At 37.8% G+C, this 19,373-nt stretch overlaps 1 protein-coding gene across 10 annotated transcripts in view; it reads left to right on the top strand.

Moving 5' to 3' along the window:
* L3MBTL3 (L3MBTL histone methyl-lysine binding protein 3) overlaps nucleotides 1–19,373 on the top strand; it is a 78,829-nt gene that overhangs the window by 34,115 nt on the left and 25,341 nt on the right. For all 10 annotated transcript variants that reach the window (XM_009092290.4, XM_050972551.1, XM_050972552.1 and 7 more), the window contains 6 exons: nucleotides 3,214–3,305; nucleotides 3,842–3,993; nucleotides 12,545–12,621; nucleotides 14,038–14,123; nucleotides 16,261–16,371; nucleotides 18,036–18,150. In XM_009092290.4, coding sequence (XP_009090538.3) covers nucleotides 3,214–3,305; nucleotides 3,842–3,993; nucleotides 12,545–12,621; nucleotides 14,038–14,123; nucleotides 16,261–16,371; nucleotides 18,036–18,150 — 633 coding nt within the window. The remainder of the gene's footprint in view (nucleotides 1–3,213; nucleotides 3,306–3,841; nucleotides 3,994–12,544; nucleotides 12,622–14,037; nucleotides 14,124–16,260; nucleotides 16,372–18,035; nucleotides 18,151–19,373) is intronic.

The following is a 19,373-nucleotide window of genomic DNA, read 5'->3' as shown; positions in this document are numbered from 1 at the left end:
TGTATCTTGCCTAAAATTTCAAGTTTGAAAGCATGCCCCTTTTATTCAGTGGAAATTCAGAGAAACCAAGAAAACAAAATGGGCCATAAGAGTCATCCATAAGGCATTAGGACAAAAAAACCCCAAAAAACTGAGCAGCAAGCCTAGACCCCAGCTTATTTAAGCAAGGAAAATGGCAGTGTACTGGTAACATATTATATGGTTAAACTAAGGTCCACAGGCAGCTGAGGATCCTTCAGTCTTAGGACATTTTTGCTGCTGCATAGTGATCACTGCTATTGTACCAATCTTGGTACAGACTAATAAAGACTGTGCTATTCCCACAAAGATTAAGTCTGAAATAGAGACAAAAAGAGGAATGAACAGATCAATAGGGAGGAAAAAAAGGTAAGACTGCAAGCCTGAAAGTGTAATTTGTACGTGGATTATGTAAATGGTATACAGGTATTGAAATGTGTATAATTTTCTTGCATAATTTACTTCCATTTCACATTGTGTTACTTCTTTTGGCAATTGGAGGGCATCTGTACTGAGCTGTACTATGAAAAATACATGAATGTGGTCCTTTTGGAATTTGGAGGGAATATGTGGAGCAAGTCCTGAAGTCTGAAAAGTGAGAAATAAATGAATGTGCCATTTTGGCATACACAGCGAGGGCAGTACAGTGTGATTTAGAAGGGCTGGAAAATGAGGAGTGCACAGATTCAAGAGGCTGTGCTTGCAGAGAATTATAAAACTGTAGGTGTAAGGGCTCAGACATGGAAAACTGACAGTAAAGCCCCTGGAAGTGTAGGGGCAGGTGGCCTGCTAGTGTGTGAGAGGATGGCATTTCTTTGTGTGAGCCTTGAGAGGCATGAGCTGCTCTACTGAGTTCTCTGCAAGCTCCACTCTGGCTACAGGGTGCTGCTTGCCTTGGGACACGGTTCTGCATCACTGGCTATGTAGAAATAGCAATTTCTTGAACATAAATAAGAATTTCTTAGAAGGTTGGCCTTTGCTGAGGTAATAACTTGTACATAGCAAATGAGTAGTTCCCAGTTACAGCCTTCTTGATGTTATTACAGTGTGGTTAGAAAGTTTTGTATCTATGACAAGGATTTGTCACCTTTTACATCTTACACGCCTGGTTTAGAAAGCTTTTGTTTACCATGAATGATTGGCCCTGGAAGAACTTGGTGGGGTTCTGCTTTTCCAAGGGGAAGGATAATATGCCAGTTGTAGGTTCTCTTTCAATTGGATTGGACAGATTGGTTGTATTTTGCTGTGTTATGACATTTTAATAATGATTTCTGCAGTGCCTATTGCAAATTTTACAGATGCTAAAGCCAATGAGAGTTATGGCATAGGACACAGTATTTGTATAAAATAGCACCCCAGAGAAGAACTCAAAGGTTTGTGTTAGTAGCCTTTAATTTCCAGCTAAAATACAAATTTATGACCTTCATGGTATGAACCCTAAGCAGTTTGGAACCTGCTGGTCTGACTTGGGGGGGCAAGGGGAGTGAGGGACATGAGACAGGAAGAATATTATTCTAGATATTTTCTGAAATGTATTTCTATCCATGTTTATTGAAGTGGAAAGGGTGGGTAACCCTTAGTGCTGCTGGGCAGGACAGATCTTCTGATGGGATGTCTCCCACCCCCACAGCAGCAGAGGCAACAGGCAGCTGCTGCTGGGCTTCCAGCAGGTGTAGGAGAGCTAAGAGGCAAAATCAAACTAGATTTCACAGAAATTAAAAAAGATGGTGGTCAGGACACTATTCATTTTGTGTAGAAGAGGCCACTTTTTTATCTCACACAGGCAAAATCTGCAGCAAGAGAATGGATGTACATGTATATGTATGCATGCAAAAATTGCATTGACTGATCTGTATTTGCAGTGAATAAATCAAATTGACCTTCGGTTTTCTTATGAGAGATGAGTTAGGAGCTTAAGATCTCCCTTTCTCATTTGGTGACAGGAAGACCCACACTGCCCAGAAACAGTTTCACAGTCTAATAAAACAAATTTTTTTTTTTCCGTGGGCTTTGTCCTAGTTCCAATAACTGATCCATTCACTCATGCAGTAAGTGGGAGTTTTTTATTGTCTGCTGTGAGCTTGGACTTAGGTTTGAGTACTCTCTAGAATTACAAAACAAAAATGAAAAGCCTAAGTACTGTATTGCTTTAAAAATGGTTTCAAATGATCTACAGCTGTAGTGTATCAAGACAACAGACAATTGGAGGATAAGAAAATGAAAAGTGAGAAAGCCCTATGCAGAGGAGGTGAAGGCTTTTAAACTTGTGGTTCCTGGGATAATATGAGAAGGTTATAATATAAGAAGGTTAAACAAAGCAGTTGTCCCTGGCATATTTGAGTAATACTTCAAGTAGTTAAGAGGTGACACATTTCAGTAAAGGCAGTCACTCACTGAAATCTGTTGTGGTTTTGGTTTTACTTTACTGGGTTGTAACATACTGACTAAAGGAGATGTTTCTGCAACTGTTACATGACAGAAAAATGAAGGAGGAAATCTATTTGCTTCCAGCTCCTAGCATTTATTTTATAGATTAGAACTACAAATGATATTTTGAAGATTATTTTATGCAGTTCAATATATTATGAATTTTTGTATTTTTTTTTCCCCTAAACATTAACAGAAATACAGATTTCTTTTTAAGTATTGTATTCACAGAATAAAAAATGTATAATGTCCATGTGGGGGACAGTTTATACTGTAAATTGAGAAGGGGTCCTGAGGCATTGGAGTGTAAGCAACTGTTTTGATGTAACCTGGGGGGGTTGTTTTAAAGCTAGTAGTGATGATGCTGTGTTAGTGATAGCCTGATGATGTAATGTGGTGAAGTCTGGAGGAGGAGGGATATTTTTTTTTTCCTTGGACTGACTGGCATAGTGGTAAGAACTTTGGGATCTGTAGGTCTTTTTGTGATTCTGAAGTAAAAGCAACAGGCTGAAAAGCAGCTGGAGAACATTTTTTGGCTGTGTGTGTGTCAGTGAGACCAACAAAGGGAAGTTAGGTGGTGTCTGTGAGGCAGACAGGTGGTGGTAAGATGAGGTTTTCTTTGGGAGAGACAAAGAGGTGACTTTCAGCCTGTGCTTCTTGGAGATGTTCGTTTAAATGGAAGAAGATAAAAGTATAAAATTGGTCTCTTACTGATATGTGTGAGTCATACCCATAATTTCTTGCCCTTCTTTTACAACCCTCATTTAGGATATAAGGAAGAAGAATTCAGCTGGCCCTCCTACTTAAAGGCATGCAAGGCTCAAGCTGCTCCTAAATCACTGTTTGAAAACCAGAATGCAGTAAGTACTCCCTTGTTACTAATGGTGTAGTTGTGAGCATGCTTCTGTGTGGTAGAGACTCATAGCACATTTCAGTGATGGTAGACTTGAGTCTGAAATTTAAAACAAAAGTGTTTACAGCAAAATGAATAACATTCTAACATTCTCCACTGCGCAGCTAACCTCTGCAGTTTCAGTTCATTACTCTTCTACTGATCTGTTTAAACTTCTGATGCATTCTTAAATTAAAGATTTGTTATTTGTACTGTGTCTTGCACCATAATGTTGTGGAACAAGAATGGTCTTTCAGAGAGAGTATCTAAGAGAGCGAAAATGAACACATTTCATTTTAGCAGCATGTTTAAGACTTTTTTCTTTCATTAACCAGAAGTCTTTGTGTTTGAGCATCTCTCATGTCAGCTAATTAGGCTGCTGCCACTCTGTTGGGACAGTTAATTGGGAAATTTGGAATCGGCATGAATATATTGATTGTGGACAATGGGGATATTTCTGGATTTATAGTATTTATCTTCAGTTAAATGTCTTCCTCTATGTAGACAGTGATTCCGTCGGGATTTCGAGTGGGGATGAAGCTGGAAGCTGTAGACAAGAAGAACCCGACTTTCATTTGTGTTGCCACGGTAACAGACATGGTGGACAATCGTTTTCTGGTTCATTTTGACAACTGGGATGAGAGTTATGACTACTGGTATGATGTTTTTGTTTTGTATCCTAGTGAGATGTATCAGAAATGTGTTTGCTTTAAGTGCTGTTTTCTGTGATACTTTCCAGACTGGTGATACAGTTACCATTCCAACTTTTGCTGGATTTTTAAGTATGGCCACCAAAGTAGGTCTCAGTGGCCGACTGGAGGAATTCATTTTCCTGTGTCAAGTTGCCAGTAAAAAATGCCGAGGTTGTGCTAAATGAGTGCTTGTGAGTGCTGCTGCATCCCGAGTTGTGGATTGATTTCAATTACATATTATCTCTGAAGTTGATCTCTTCAGTGGAGAATAGACACCATGATAATGAGACTAAGTGTATTTGGAGTTAGTTTTACTTATAATTGTAAATTGAACAAAGGGCTGTATGTATTCATAAGGTTCTTGATCCACTTATGTTGAAACTGAACTGTAGTCATGTTCTATAAAGCATCAGGATAGTGACAATACCTGGTTTTAGTCCTCTGTGTTCTATATTCCAGTGGAAAATGAGATCCTGCTATCCTGACCTGTGTTAGAGGTGACCTTTCTGCATGTTTTATGGTGGAGGGGCTGTGTGTGTCTTTAGGAAAGTCAGTGGATGGAGCAGGATGTACTAGGAGCATAAAGACAGTGAAGGAAGTTTAGGCTGTTATACTGCAGGTTTGCACTTGGATCTTCATTTGACAGATAATTTGGAGCAATATAGTTTACCTTACATTATTTGGAGAGTAAGTTACTGCAGAACAGGTGGAGAGCATTGTTATGGATCCCCTTTATGGCCGGGATTTGGCAGTGGCAACTTAATTGTATAGCTGAGCCTATAAAATAAATGAAGAAAAATTTCTTCATCTGTATATGATGACTGCTTTGGCTCTACGTCAATGAGAATGTCACAAAACTAAAAAAGTAACTTCTAATCTTTGTGAGTCCATCTCTTGAAATAATAATTTTGTGGCCAATGTGACAAATAAACTGAAGTAGAACTGAATTATTGAAGCAGTAGTGAGCAGTCAGTTAAGTAAAGTCATGAACTGAATATCAAGGTAATAGAGCATATGAGTGAAAGACCAGAAAGATTAGCAATTATTTCCACAAAGAAGAACACAAACCATACATTTTCTCTACAAAGCATCAGGAAACCTGGGACTGGGGAAACTTAGTCTGTATATCTTAGTATTTGACTGTTCACTAATAATAGCTATGACATTAATTAAAATGGCAGTTAAGCAAAGCTTTTAGGGAAAACACAGTGCAATATAACCCATAGTTTGTTCAGAGGTAGCATAGGCATCTTTCTAAAATACTGCAGTCCATATAGCAGATATATACTGAATTTCAGACTTGTAATATTCCAATGTCTACAGGAATTTAGTCCACTGGTCTTTTCAGAGGAGGGAGAAGCAGTTTTCAAGTACATAACCAAGCTTTACATTTATAGTTACGGTATCCTGAAGTGGTTTTACTGAATTTTATATGTAGAATACATGACATAAAACCCTTCTAAAGGATGAAGAAAATTGGAAGTGGAAAGCTTACAGAAAGGTTTTTCTGTAGGTTTTCAGAAATCATTGGAGCTGTGTTTACACTGAGGTCAAGCTTAAGTTTTGTTTTTTGGTGAAATTTTGAAATACCTTTCTGGAAGCAGCTAGAAGATGCTCCTGGAAGTACTGTACATGGAAATTAAATTTTCAGTAATGTGGTCTATCTCTTAGTATTGCAGTGAGAATAGTAAAGAAGGAAGGAAAGAAAGAAAGAAAATGAGAGAAAAGCAAATTGAAATATAAGTGGATGTCTGACCAAAAGAGATCCTGAAAATGTAACCTGAATGCATCCCACTCACATTTTTAATTTTAGATATCAGGTTTGTAAGGGCCTTAAAATATCTTAGGTGCATGCATTTCATGTCTACCAACTGCTGTCTCTAACTAAAAACAAAAAGGGTTTTTGAGATTACCCAGAACTGAACCTCACAGTTTCCTTGTGCCTGCATCTAAGTTTCAATCTCGGAATAATAATGAAGGTGAAATGACTTGCTTTGTCTATATTGGTTATTTTCAAACAAGTACCTTTTTTCTGTGTATTCATTTTATGTTTTATTTGGAGTAGACTGAACTTTCTCACTGAGGTTAAAAAAGCCTTTCCTATTTTTGTATACCTTAAAGAGAGTTGATTGATATTACTGACTTCAGGCAGCAGAAACCCATTATAATTGCCTAAGGGTTTTTAGGCTCTAGGCTTTCAGCCTGAAGATACTCTTCCTTACTTTCTTTCTGAGCATTAGAAAATACATTTTTGGTTGAAAGTAAGTATCCTGGCTAGAATTAGTCATTACAGCAGCTCTTTAATGCGTGGTCATGCTACTTTCAGTGTATTATAAATCCTATTAAATTTTCCTTTGATAGTGGCTTTTAGATGGAACAAAAGTGAACAAAATTGTCAAATTCAAGATTTTACTTAATGAAGAAGAAGTTTGACCTATACAACATAAGCCTCCAGGTCCTTTCCATCTGTTCCATCTCTTTTGATGAAACATAATACTGCTGAAAGCTGAAGGCATTCTCGTTCAGTGTGACTTCTCAATTTTCTTACCATTGTCTGAACCTGGAAATGGAATTGGGAATCTTTTGGTATGTCAGAACTATGAATTAACAACAGGTCCATCCTATATTCCTCCGTTTTGCTTACACACATATCAGTGTTGCCTCATCTTCCTCATTTTTTTTTGTGTCCAAATGGGAAACAGCCAGAGCTCATGAAAGAGCTGAAGCCGTGCCAGCTTGTTGCTTTTGCCCACAGGAGAAGTGGTGCAAAGGTTGTGCTGCACATATTGCATCCCAGACTTGCTGCATCAGAGGGCTCTGGGTACCCTCATTCATCCTTGGCTTGCTCTGAACTTCCCCTGCACAGAAGGTTGTGCAGGCAGATTTTGGCATCAGCTTACCAGGAGTGTGTTAAAGTACAGTGGCCTGTGTGCTGCTCACTGCTCTGTTCCTGTCTGTCTTGCACAGAAAAATGATATCTGAAGCCTGCTATGAAAATAAAATAGCTTTTGATTTTTGGAACCATTTTTTGATCTGTATGACTTTTGGAACAGACTGGACTTTGTCATGAGACTAAGTAAGAGCCCAGCCCTGTTGTCCATGAGTATTTACTACTTTCCTAGCAGCCAAATCCTTAAAAGCTGCACTCTGCTTGTTTCATTTTGAGATCATTAACTTTGCTCCACTCTCTCCTTGAAAGGAACTGTCTTTTTAGAGGGGTATTATTACATCAAAAAGAAGATAAAACAATCTTTAAGAAGCCTGAGTCACAGTGCATGTGTTTAACTATTTAAATGGATAATGAACCATTATCTGACCCTAAGTTTCTTGTGAATCACTGTGCAGCTTTCTTATCAGATTTTAAATAGAAAATATAAGAATATTTTATGGTAGTACTGTACCACCTCTGGATGCATGCCATAATCTCCTGGATTACATTTTGAGAAGCCCTGACCTAAAATTGTACTTTATACTTGTCAGTGATGAAGTATTCTCAATTATGCACTAGATGGGGCTGCAGGATAGTTCTTATGTTTTTATTTCTTTTTTTTCCTCTGTTGAATGACTGATGTGTCACAATCAAGAACTCCTTTAAGTAGCATTCTTGAGAGCACATTATTATTTATGGGTGTATGGGGCTGTGTGTATGAGTAGTTTTTGATAGATAACATTTTCATTACAGACTGCATCTACACTTAATAAAGTGAATATCAAAATATTAAAAGGTTTGTTTCTCAAAAGGGAAAATCAGAAAACATTTCAAAATAGAAAATTATTATAACCCATATACTTAATGTAAAGACAATGCTGACCATTTAATTAAAAAAAATCTGTCCAGAGCATCAGGTGAAGACCTATTTAAGAAAATATTTTGCTGAAATAACTGAGTATTAACTTTTTCAGCAGCAACCATTATCATCCATTTCTCTTGATCTAGTTGGGATGAGCTGTGTATGTGAAACAGATTTTTGGGAATAATTAGCAGCACAGGTGAAAGTGATCAGTAGAAGAATATTAAGTTGTCTTCCATGTGTGTCTCCCCCACTGGGATGTGCCCTCCTGCCGTGAGTTCAGGACTGCTGAACCTTACACGTGTTCCTTTCAGGCAAAGTGGTGCACTCACCAGGGAATCTTGTTGTCAGCTGCCCTTGGTTTTCCTTATTGCAGAACAAGTTCCTGCCCATTTACATCATGTAGCTCTTCCCTGCTTTGATGTTTTTTTCTGCAGTTAAGATGTCCTCAACTTAGGAAGCTGTCACTTGTTCTGTCCCTCTCTTAAGGCTCTGTTAAAGGTTCAGCTGATGCACTCTGCTGGTTTTGGCTCCACTGCAGCTTTCTGGATTAGTTTCAATTTCCAGTACGGATATTAGATTTCTTTTTCTGTCTGCATGTTCTCACACAACAGAAAGAATGGTTCACAAGTGACATGAATTGTGTGTGCATTGTAATCTTGTTTTATTTAGTTTAGCAATTTGTCACGTCTCTACTGCTCAGCAGAAGGTGGTGTTGGTGCTCTGCTGTGATCCAGGGGTAGGTAGGTTTGGAGGTGCAAAATCCATCAGCTCCTGCTAGTGTTGGTAACCTTTTTTGGCCTAGTAAGCATCCTCACAATTCATGGATCATTGTGTTTTATGAAGCATGTGAGCTGGATGATCTGCCTTCTGTTTTGGAACAAAGGAAATAGAAAGCTGTGGGATGTGGCAAATTGATTGTGAAAGGTCAGCATAGCCTTTAAAATTCCAGTTGACAACTCTTGAGGCTTAGTCTATTGTTGTTCTTCCAAACTAGATACATGTCCATTAAATAACATACATCAAAGCATAATAGTTTTACTTTAAATTGTATGTGACTTTTACTGATCTCTACTTTCTATTGTGAAATTAACTGTTAGAAGCTAAAAGGCTGTGTGAATCAGTAGGTGAAGATGGACTGTGTGATCTGATTTTGTTGGAACAGGGATCTTTCTTTTTCTGAGTCCACTGCAGTTGCAGAAGCTGCTCACAGGCTTATCTGTAATGACTGGGTTTTTCTTTTAAAGCAAACCAAAGTCTGTAGATGTTTCATAGTGCTATTTTGCAATGATGTTGAATCAGAGGTTGCTTTGTGTTCCAGACTCATTGTAATGTCAGAGCATCTTCCAGGAATGCATCTTTCATTGCAACATGCCTTGGTCATTTGCTTCTTCTTGAATCTTCAAGGCAAGAAATATGTGCAGTGGCATTCACTTTTCAGAGTTTTATTAGAATCTATGTTCAGACTATGCCTGAGAAATCAAAGCAAACTGAATGCATTTAGGAGGTTTGTCCTGATAAGTGTTTTTACACATCTGCTTGATTATTTTAAGTATAATACTGATAACACCACAGTGATCCGGAGCATGGGACTTGTTCCCAAATTTAACTTGAGAGAGTTCTCATTTGTGAACTTTACTTCAAAACATTTTAGGAAGTAAGAGAATATGTCTTTTCAGTGCAGAAGTATACCTCATACATGTAAAACTCCTAGTGTGAGAGGGATCAAAGAGGGGAGTGCTGCCCCACGTTCTTGTTAGCTTCTCTTCAGAGTTACTGTGAAGAGAAAGGAAGAGGCCAGAGGAAGCATGAAGGACTCACTGGTTTTTTCCTTATTTTTTGGAGGCAAAACATTTCTAGGAGTCAGGTGCTGAGTTTTAACTGCGCTAAAATATCACAAAAGGGCTCTTGCTTCCTTGCTTCCTTTTATTGATGGCAACTTCAGCGATTTAGAGAGCACCTGGTGTGATACTATAAATATTAAATGCATACAGTATAGCTTTATATATTGTAGAAGGACAGAAAGTTGGTATTCATGAACTGAGTTAAAATCCTTGCCTGTTGTCAGAGCCATTACAGAGTCTATCTAATGTAGGTTTTATCTGCGTGGAATTATCTGATTGGCATCATTACAAAGAAATACTAATTGTTTCATATATATATAGCTGCAAGATAATGATGTAATGTTGGCCAGTATATTTCATCATTAGTGCTTCACTCTGTTTAGGTAGAAGGCTAGAGGAGTGCTTGTTGTGAGACCATGTTCTGGAGCACCCAGCCTGCATTTCTGTTGTTGAAGTTTATGCATACCAAGTTTTAGACACCCTGTAAAATACTTCTCAGATTACAAAAAAAAAAAGAAAAAGTTACTCCATGTGTTTCAATTACTCCTTCATTTTTCTTTTATGCAGTGAAGGTTCAAAACTGCAATGTGGTACAGCCCAGGGTCCAGTCTACAATCTTTTCTGTGCTGTGTTTCCTTTTGCAATCCCTAAAGTATGTTTGTGTCCCAGATCTGCAGACCTGGTGTTTTGAATCTTAAGATTATGAAGTGCCTGCATAATTTACCTTTAGTTTTTTCTTCTCTCATGCATGGTTCACTGCACCCTTTTAGGTAGTGCACATTATTAGCATATGATATTTTAGAAGTATATTAATTAAGGGAACCTAATTAATTTGAACTTCCAGCATGCTCATACTTTCTGGGTAGATACAGATAACAATTATTTTATAACACTCAGAGAGAGCAGCCCCATGCTGTTTGGTATTTTGCATTAGTAACTCGGGTTGAGGTAAAGTGGAGAGAGTACCTGTTATTATCCATCCTAATGATGGAGACATTGACTTCAGAGAGGGATTAAATAGAAACTGGATCATGAGTGGTTTGGTGTTTTGCTCAGTGGTTATTATATGAAGTATGTGTCTTCATGCATGGTTGCTCTTTGTCTTTTCTCATTAAGTATTTGAGAAGTGTTTGGAAAACACAGGGGGAGACATGGTGTTTGAGTCTAGACTATTGCTTGTCTGCTTAAGGTTAGTTTCTTGATCTCTCCCTGGGGAACTGGGATTGAAGGCCTTAGCTACTTCACCTTACTTGGGCTTCACTTTTTTGGCCTTGCTGAGTCCTTGGAGTGAGTGGGACACTGAGCTCATGGCCACTGAAGAGATGGAAATGCTGGTGGGGTTCTCCAGAAGAGAGGGGGGATGGATAGCTGGAAATATTTAATGTCAGCTACTGAAACTCCTTTAAGGACAGGAAATAGGGGAGGAGAGAGGTAGTGCACTGTGATACTGAATTTATTTAACTAAAGAAGAACTTAGGTGGGGTAGGCTCCTAAGAGAAGCGAGGTCCTTAAAAGGCAGATCTACATGGGTATTACATGGTTATAATAGATGAATTTTCAGCTAAATAGAGGCACACAGTGTGTTTGCACAGTGTAATGCAGTGCCCTGCAGAGTGATGCTGGCCTTTTGTGTCAGCAGCATGTTTCTTAGTCATCCTGGCTACATAAGTACTATGCATTCCATTAAAAAAGCACTGTCAATTGTTCAGCCAACTCAAAAACCAACAGTAAGTATCAATGAACATGTAAATGTACATGTTTCACAGCAGAGTCTGACAGCTTTTTACTTTTCCTGTAGATCAACCTTACTTTTTGCCTTTACTAAAAATATTGAGTACTAATATAATATTTGTAGTATATACATACATTATATATTATATACACTGTGTTTTACTGTTCAAAATGTGTTTTGTTATGAAATAATATCCTAATATGTGATCAGGATATATAGTTCTATAGATAATCATTTATTATTACAGAAGACATAAACAGGTTTTCTCTTGTCTGCTTTTAGATCAGTTTCTTTACAGTGTGTGTCACTTTTGTTTTGTAAGAGGACTTGATAGCCAGCACTCACTTCTGCTTTGGTCTGTGCACAATGTGACTGACCTAGTGAGAGCACATGCTTCAGACACATGCCAGCACACAGAGCTCACCCTGCCTCTGCTGGTCTTCTGTGGCTCTTTTGGCATGCCACAGGCAAGAGCAGTAGTGCAAAATAGGATGGACTTTACAGAAATTATGGGAAGCTGTTAACCCTTGGAGTGAAAGAGTTTGATCTGTTTCTTAAGAGCAGTTTGCAGTCCTAGATCTCTAATTCTTTCAAGTAGTTTGGGACCCAAAATGCTTTTTTCGGTTTTTTTTTGTTTGTTTGTTTGTTTGTTTTGGTTTGGGTTTTTGGTTTTTTGATTTTTTTTTTAGAGTTTTTCTCAGACTTATTGTGTCCAGGTGCAACATGGACATTAATCAAGATCTTTAAGTTTCTGGTTTCAAATTTTGGTCTTGGCATTGCAAGGCTCCATCTGTCTTTGATGGGATTATGGTGTTCTTGCAACTAGCCAACATGATTCTACCAAGAGTGTCTGCCTGTGAATTTTTCAGATCCAGCATCATAGCTTCTCAAAAGATATCTACCACTAATGTAAAGGACTTGATTTTCTTGATGTTTCAGCAAAATTGTAAATAAAGTCTCATGCTTGTATAGGTGCTAACAAGTCTGTGTTAGATGTGTTTGTGTCTTCAGGTTATGTTTGCAGTTTAAGTTGAAGGTGTTGTGGGTTGTTTGGAATTTAAGTCTCTCTTGTAGGTCTTGGTTTGTAAGCATACTAGGATGTCTGTAGAGCTGCTTTTTCAGGCCCTTCTTTTCTCCCCTTCCTCCAGGTGTGAGGCAGCTAGCCCACATATTCATCCTGTTGGATGGTGTAAAGAACATAAAAGAACTCTCATCACTCCACCAGGTTTGTATATTGTTACATGTCTGAAAGATTTAAGGTGGCTATAGTCAGCTAGCATCGTTAAAATGTACAAATTTACATCATTAAAATTTACAATTTACCTCTCCTGAATTTTTTTTTTCGGGAATTGAAATTGATTATTTCAGGAAGAGCTATAAATTTTGTTTACAAGACTTAATATATTGAAAACAGAAGTATAATATATGTGTGGCATTAAGTATGCAAATATATACTGATTCAGTAAAGAGACATCTACTCAGAAGCTATCCCTTGAAATCTAAACAAGTTTGTAATCTGTTTGTCAGCTGAATGGCTGACAAGCACTGTAAGACTCACATTCTGAAAATGCTGACAAAGCAAATTCCAGGTATGTGAGATCATTGCATGAGAGAAACATCTTCATGTGAACTCAGTGTGCAAGGTAATGGATTGATGAGAAAATTGTCTTCATGTGATCAAGGAATCAAACTTGTAAGGGGTCTTTGAAATGAAGGAAAATGCTATGAGAGAGATGATAAAGAAGGAAGGAAGTGTATTCATTGGTGTGAAACTTGAGAAGTTTTTCAGGACTGTTGTGTATGGCTGGATGGACCTAAATGCCCTGTTGCAGAAACTGGCATCTGGGGTTTGAGAACATGGAAAGTTTTAATTGGTCAAAAATGACTTTGACAAAAATTCTAATAGCCAGCACTCTTGAAAAGCCGTAAGCAGTCTGTCTGCCAGGAGGTTAATTGCAGCCTATTATTCAGTGAATCCCTTGTAAAACAAATTGGAATTGGTTTTGTTCTCTTCTAGCTTTTGAATGCTAATATTTAAACTTCAAGTTTAACTTCTGGTGCAGAGTAAAGTTGAAGGACAGGCCCTGCCTTTTCTTTTGCAGCCTAGCTGTCTTTGTGTTTCTTCCCTGGAGTGTTTATAAGCTTGAAATTTTCTGAGAAAGGCAATATCTTCATTGATGATGTCTGTAGATTATTCATAATGTCCAGGGTGTTTTGTCAGAAACTTAATAAAAAATTGCTCACTAAAAGACTAACAAGTAGTCAGGTGTGCTCAACCATGGTACAAAGCTATCACTAATTAGATTGTTTACCAGTGAATGACTGTTCATTACTTGAATTAATTTCCTCAGGTAAGTGGACAGATTTTTCCATCCCACAGTATTTGTATTGCAGAGGGAATCACAGAATATTCTCATATCCAAAGCAACCATGTACAATAGCTACTCAGTAATGAGAGGATTGTTGACTCTTTTAACCTGTATGGTGAATTTGTCAGGGACAATTTAGAAGAGCCTTTCTTGCAATGATTTTATAAGTCCAATGTATGAATCAAAACAGTATTATAAAAGTGTAAATGACACATTAACTTCATTTTTTTGCACTGCTTTGTTTAATTTTGCTCGTGTTTCTTCTGTGCCAGATTATCCACACGCTAAGCATTTTTCTTGGGAGAAGTATTTGGAAGAAACCAGTTCATTACCTGCACCTGCAAGGGCTTTTAAAGTGGTGAGAAAATGCTTGAATTTCTTTCATGCTTTTAAGTTCATGTAATTAATTTGTTTAATACTTATATGGTGTTCCTGTGTTTCCAAATGTATCCAATTAATTAGTTGCATATAGGTGGTTTATTTTTATGCAAGTTTGCAGTTCACTGTTAGAAATCAGATTATTATAAATACCTATTAATCTATTATTTTAATTATTACAAATGGGATTAAATGCTACAAATGTACTACTAATGAGTGTAATTTGCTATGGAAAATTACTGCCTACTTATTACAAATAATGAGATAGCTACTGAGTCATGATAACATATTTTGAAGATTTGTATTTCTGTACATTTTAGATGGTGCAGTAGATGCAGTGTAAAAATGAATGTAAGAGGTTAGTCTGCTTGTCCATCTAGTCCATTGTCTTGGGCTTGTTTTCAGTGCCCTTTAGCAGACTTTTTCTTCTGCAGCTAGGGCATGTGGGCAGCATCTACAGGCAGCTCCCCAGCTTAGCTATGGTGTTTGTGGGCAACATCCTTTTCTTTCATCTTTGTACTTGCTAGTTTCTTTCAGTGATCCATCTTTTTGAGCTCCTAAGATTTCAGTGATGGTCACTACTGCAAAAAGGAATCACACAATGGCTTGAGCTGGAAGGGACCTTAAATATCATCTGGTTCCAATCCCCCTGCTATGGGCAGGGACACCTTTCACTAGACCAGGTTGCTCAGAGCTCCATCCAGCCTGGCCTGGAACACTTCAAGGGGTTGGACATCCACATTTCTAGGCAACCTGTTCAAGTGCCCCACCATCCTCACAATAAAGTATTATTTCCTAATATCTGATCTAAACCTATTCTCTTTTCGTATGAAATAATTTCCCCTTGTCCTGTCACTACATGCCCTTGTAAAAAGGGCATCTTTCTCATAGGCTCCCTTCAGGTACTGGAAGGCTACAATTAGATCAGCCCTAAGCCATCTCTTTTCCAGGCTGAACAAACCCAGTTTTCTCAGGCTTTCCTCACAGGAGAGCTGCTCCATCCCTCTGTTCATCCTGGATTGCTGTTGGGAGCCAGCACTGGATGGCCAGTAGCTCCCAGCCCTTGTCTCACAGCACACTGAAGCATGTTTGCCTCACCTTTTCATATCAGGGACACCAATTCTCAACTTTGCTAAGAGCTGGATTTACAAAAGGCAAAATGTGGTGTTTGTAGCAGTTCCTGAGGTCAGTAGATTACCAGAGGTTATTCATGACCTGCAGTTTATCACCCCAAGGTGTGTCTGTCTTGGTAATGCATCTCAATCTTACATTCTCAGCCAAATACCCCAAGCAAGGATTAGGAAGTTATTTGTTTATATCTGAGACAGTAACAGTGCTTTGTGTTGTATTATGGGGGAAAATTGAGTTCTTAAGCTGCAGCTGAAGGAAAACCACCAGTACTCTGCAAAGTCCTAGAGCAACAGATACATTATATTCATAAAATGAGAATAAACCTCACAACTTGTCTTGTGAATATGTTCCTTTAAAATGGAAATAATTTTGCTTTAGTTTTCATAGCTACAGATGACAACACGAAATCTGATACTCCTACCCAAGACACTAATTTTATCAAAATAGTATTACAAACTCAGGCCTTTGGTCCTGTTTGTCACTGTTATGCTGTGAATTAGTTATGTTTTCAGTAGGAGACTGAAAAAGGGTTTGATTCATTGAAAAAGGGTTTGATTCATGAAACAAAAATACATACCAGAAAACACAGCATGTTTCCTGCAAACAATTTCATAGGTATTTCAGGCAGCTGGAATGTAATGCCTTATTAAATACTGTAATGAAACTGTTGGCCAAAACCTCTAGGAAAACTTTTATAGAGAATTTAGGAAAAAAAAAAAACTGATTCAAAACCAAAGATATCCATTTCCTTGGATGGCTTGAATCCAGTCCACTCCAGGGGAACCTGGAATCCCAAAGTAGTTACTTTGTTTCACTATATTGATAACACTAGTTTGAATTATGTTTTTATGCTTGAATTTCTAGTAGAGGGAGGGCAGATTTGAAAAAATAAAGGCATAAAGTTTTTGATGGATTATTATATATTTTATAGCTGCATCAGACTTGGAGGTTTTGTTGTTTCACATAGTATTGTTCTTCTTTTCTAGAAACCTTCTCATGGCTTTCAGAAAAATACGAAACTTGAAGTGGTTGACAAGAGAAATCCAGTATTTATCAGAGTAGCAACCATTGTAGATACTGATGACTATAGAATAAAAGTAAGTTTCTCTGTCTTATTGTACTATCCTACTTAAGTAAATGATGAGGACTTTGTAAAACCAAAATCCTGTAGTTGTAAAATTAACCATGGAAAGAAATAAGTGGTATTGCTCTGTCCTGCTAACCTTTTGCTCTTGCTTTTCACTGATTGATATATGCATAATTCCTTTGGAATGGGTTGTGTTATTGTCCTCTTAGATCCTTGTGCTGAGGTGGGTAGTTAGAGAGCAGAGTTGAATATACTGGAAAATTATACTTTGGGAATGGGTGATAGAAGACAATTGTCTATTCTGTCAAGAAATGTGATTATTTAATATCAAGTGTCAAAGTGCTGCTTTGATATTTGTATTAGGGACCATAAAATATATGATCTAGGTTAATTTAATAAGTGTAAATATTATAAGTTTCAATAGGTTTCCAAGGGGAAGAGAGAGATATATGGGAGATATGAAAGAGCCCTGATCTTTTGTCCTTTGTCAGTGATTTCTGCAATTCTGAAGTTTCTGTTAATTTTGGACTTTGGATTGGATTAAGCTAAGTTAAAGTATTTTTAATGTGTTTTGCAGAAGCTGTGTACTTGAATTAATTCTCTTTCATTGTACAAAACCAGTTTCTACTCTGAAGGCTATAAGTGTGAGAAGGGCTAACAGATACCGGATATCCAATTAGAAATGAAGGATGTGTATGTTTGCAGTTTGTACAGATTTACGAGGCATACCTGTTATTTCAAGTAGGAGATGCAGCTGACATTTCATTTTGAATCATCTGAATTAACTGCTGGTAGGAGGTCATCAGAACTAGTATCTTCACACCTACACATTTTCTACTTCAAATTGGACATGCAAAATAAAAAATAATAATAAAAAAAAGAAATGGGAAAAAAACCTCATCCCAAAATAAAGAAAAATCCCACTCCTCAGTCTAATATATTAAATGACAGGATTTGTAACTTGTAGGGCAGTAATTTGACTCTGTAGCATCTGTTGAAAGAGCTCTGACTGTGTCTGTGTGTATGTGCATCCACACCTGGGTGTGTGAGAGATCTGAGGAGTTTGCTGGTACAGAGGTCATGCAAGATTGGAAAATATTTAGCTTTCATGTGAAAAAACTTGTGCATAACCCATACTGGTTCTGTCCTGTGAAGTCACATGCTTCATTTTCTCTTCAGTTTCAACTCTTTATCCTAGTCTGATTTTAGTAAAATTGTTGCTTGTGTGATGGGGGGATTGTTTGTCTTTTATAGATAATATATTAATATATTTATTAATTTTTGTAGTCCTTTGCTTTACTGCTCTGCTGTTCTTAAATCCAGTTCAAACAGGAGATTTAAAAACATTCGGATTTTTGTGTGTTTTTTGAGACATGAAAAAGGCAGAAGTTAATGCTTTAATATAAGTATTAATGTGAGAACTAATGTGAGAACTGCATTATTTCTGGGATTTGAGCCTGACAACACAGTAAACAATCATACGACATATGGTTGTTTACTGTTTACTTTAGTGAGAGTGTGCCTGAGTCCAGAATGCAATGTACATGTATTTTCTGTGTAACTTCAATAATTCTCTGAAAGTGGACTTGTCATTTCTAGAGATCACTCAGGTAAACTGATTTTATGGAGAATTTTCCTGATCTAAAATGCACTATTCTCCTTTTTGTATTTTAGGTTCATTTTGATGGCTGGGATAGTATTTATGATTATTGGACTGATGTTGACAGCCCTGATATCCATCCTGCAGGCTGGTGTACAAAAACTGGACACCCTCTTCAGCCCCCACTTAGTAAGGGAAACCACACTCTAATGTAATGATAAATGGTTAAAGGCATGTGTGCTGTGCTATCTTTTGTCCCTGCCAGTGCCATTCAAAGAAGAGAAGCCACTAGGATATGCAAAATAATTGCAAATGTGACATTTAGTGCAAAATCAACAATCAGTAATTAATCACTTTTTAGTAGATGGTTTTATTGACCCTTACTGCAATGGAAATACAAAAACCACAGTCAAAACCAGAAGTGATGTAAAAGATCTGTTGTCTAAAATCCTGGCCCTCTCCAGGGCAGCACTGAAACTGCTGTGGCACTCAGTAGGGATGCAGGGTATCACTCTTAAGATCCTTTGTTCCCATCTCTCTTGATGGTTACTATGCTTTTTGGCTCAAAGGAGTCCAGAGTGCACTGAGAAGGCACAGCTTTCAAATGCTGTGGCAAAGCCTCAAAAACAACAGACTTCCTTTTCTTCTTCAGCTGAGCAGAGAGGGGTTAATGGTGCCCACTTTGAAAATAAATCTAACGGGAGCATGGTACCAATAACAACACTGATTTACCAGCTTGTCCTCTCTGGGGATTTTGTTGTACTTGTTGAAGAAGTGGGAGAGATTGCAGGGAGAAGAGACTTATTGGTAAATATATCCCTGCCTAGTCCACTATGTTTCTGGATAATGGCAGTGAAATCACTTTAGCCAAACTGAACAGATGAGTTTTTGAGAGCTCTTCTCTGAGATTGGTTTATGTAGTGACTCTGAGGTGTGGTTTGCACAAGTACTGAGTATTCACAGCTGTTAGAAGGTCAGAAACAGCTGTGCTTGGAAAATAAAAAATGCTGAGCAATGCCAAGTACTCAGAAAAAAAAAAAAGAATGTAAAATAACTGAGATAAGTCACATTATGTAAAATAACTGTGATAAGTCTGAATGTGTTACCTGAAAATCACAATGCCTCAAGTCAATGTCTCTGAATGCCAAGAAGAAATTACTCCTATCCAGGGTGTGATCAGAGTATATTCATTAGTTTTCTGAGCACTCCAGCAGTACAGTGATGACTGCCTGTTAGGAAGTTAATCATTCTGCCTTCAGAACCTGAATAGAGTGCCATAAGTGCCAAAGCACAAAGTGAATAATGAGGAGAAGACAGAATGCTGCCTATCTGCTTTTTAATCTGAGATGTGCTGTCCTGTGTGCTGAATGAGCAGCCCAGTGGGAAAAGTAGTCTGTGGCCACATATATGAA

Source organism: Serinus canaria, chromosome 3 (assembly GCF_022539315.1).
Source record: "Serinus canaria isolate serCan28SL12 chromosome 3, serCan2020, whole genome shotgun sequence".
NCBI classification, from domain to species: Eukaryota; Metazoa; Chordata; class Aves; order Passeriformes; family Fringillidae; genus Serinus; species Serinus canaria.
The sequence above is the reverse complement of the archived record's forward strand: the minus strand, read 5'-3'. Positions and strand labels throughout refer to the sequence as shown.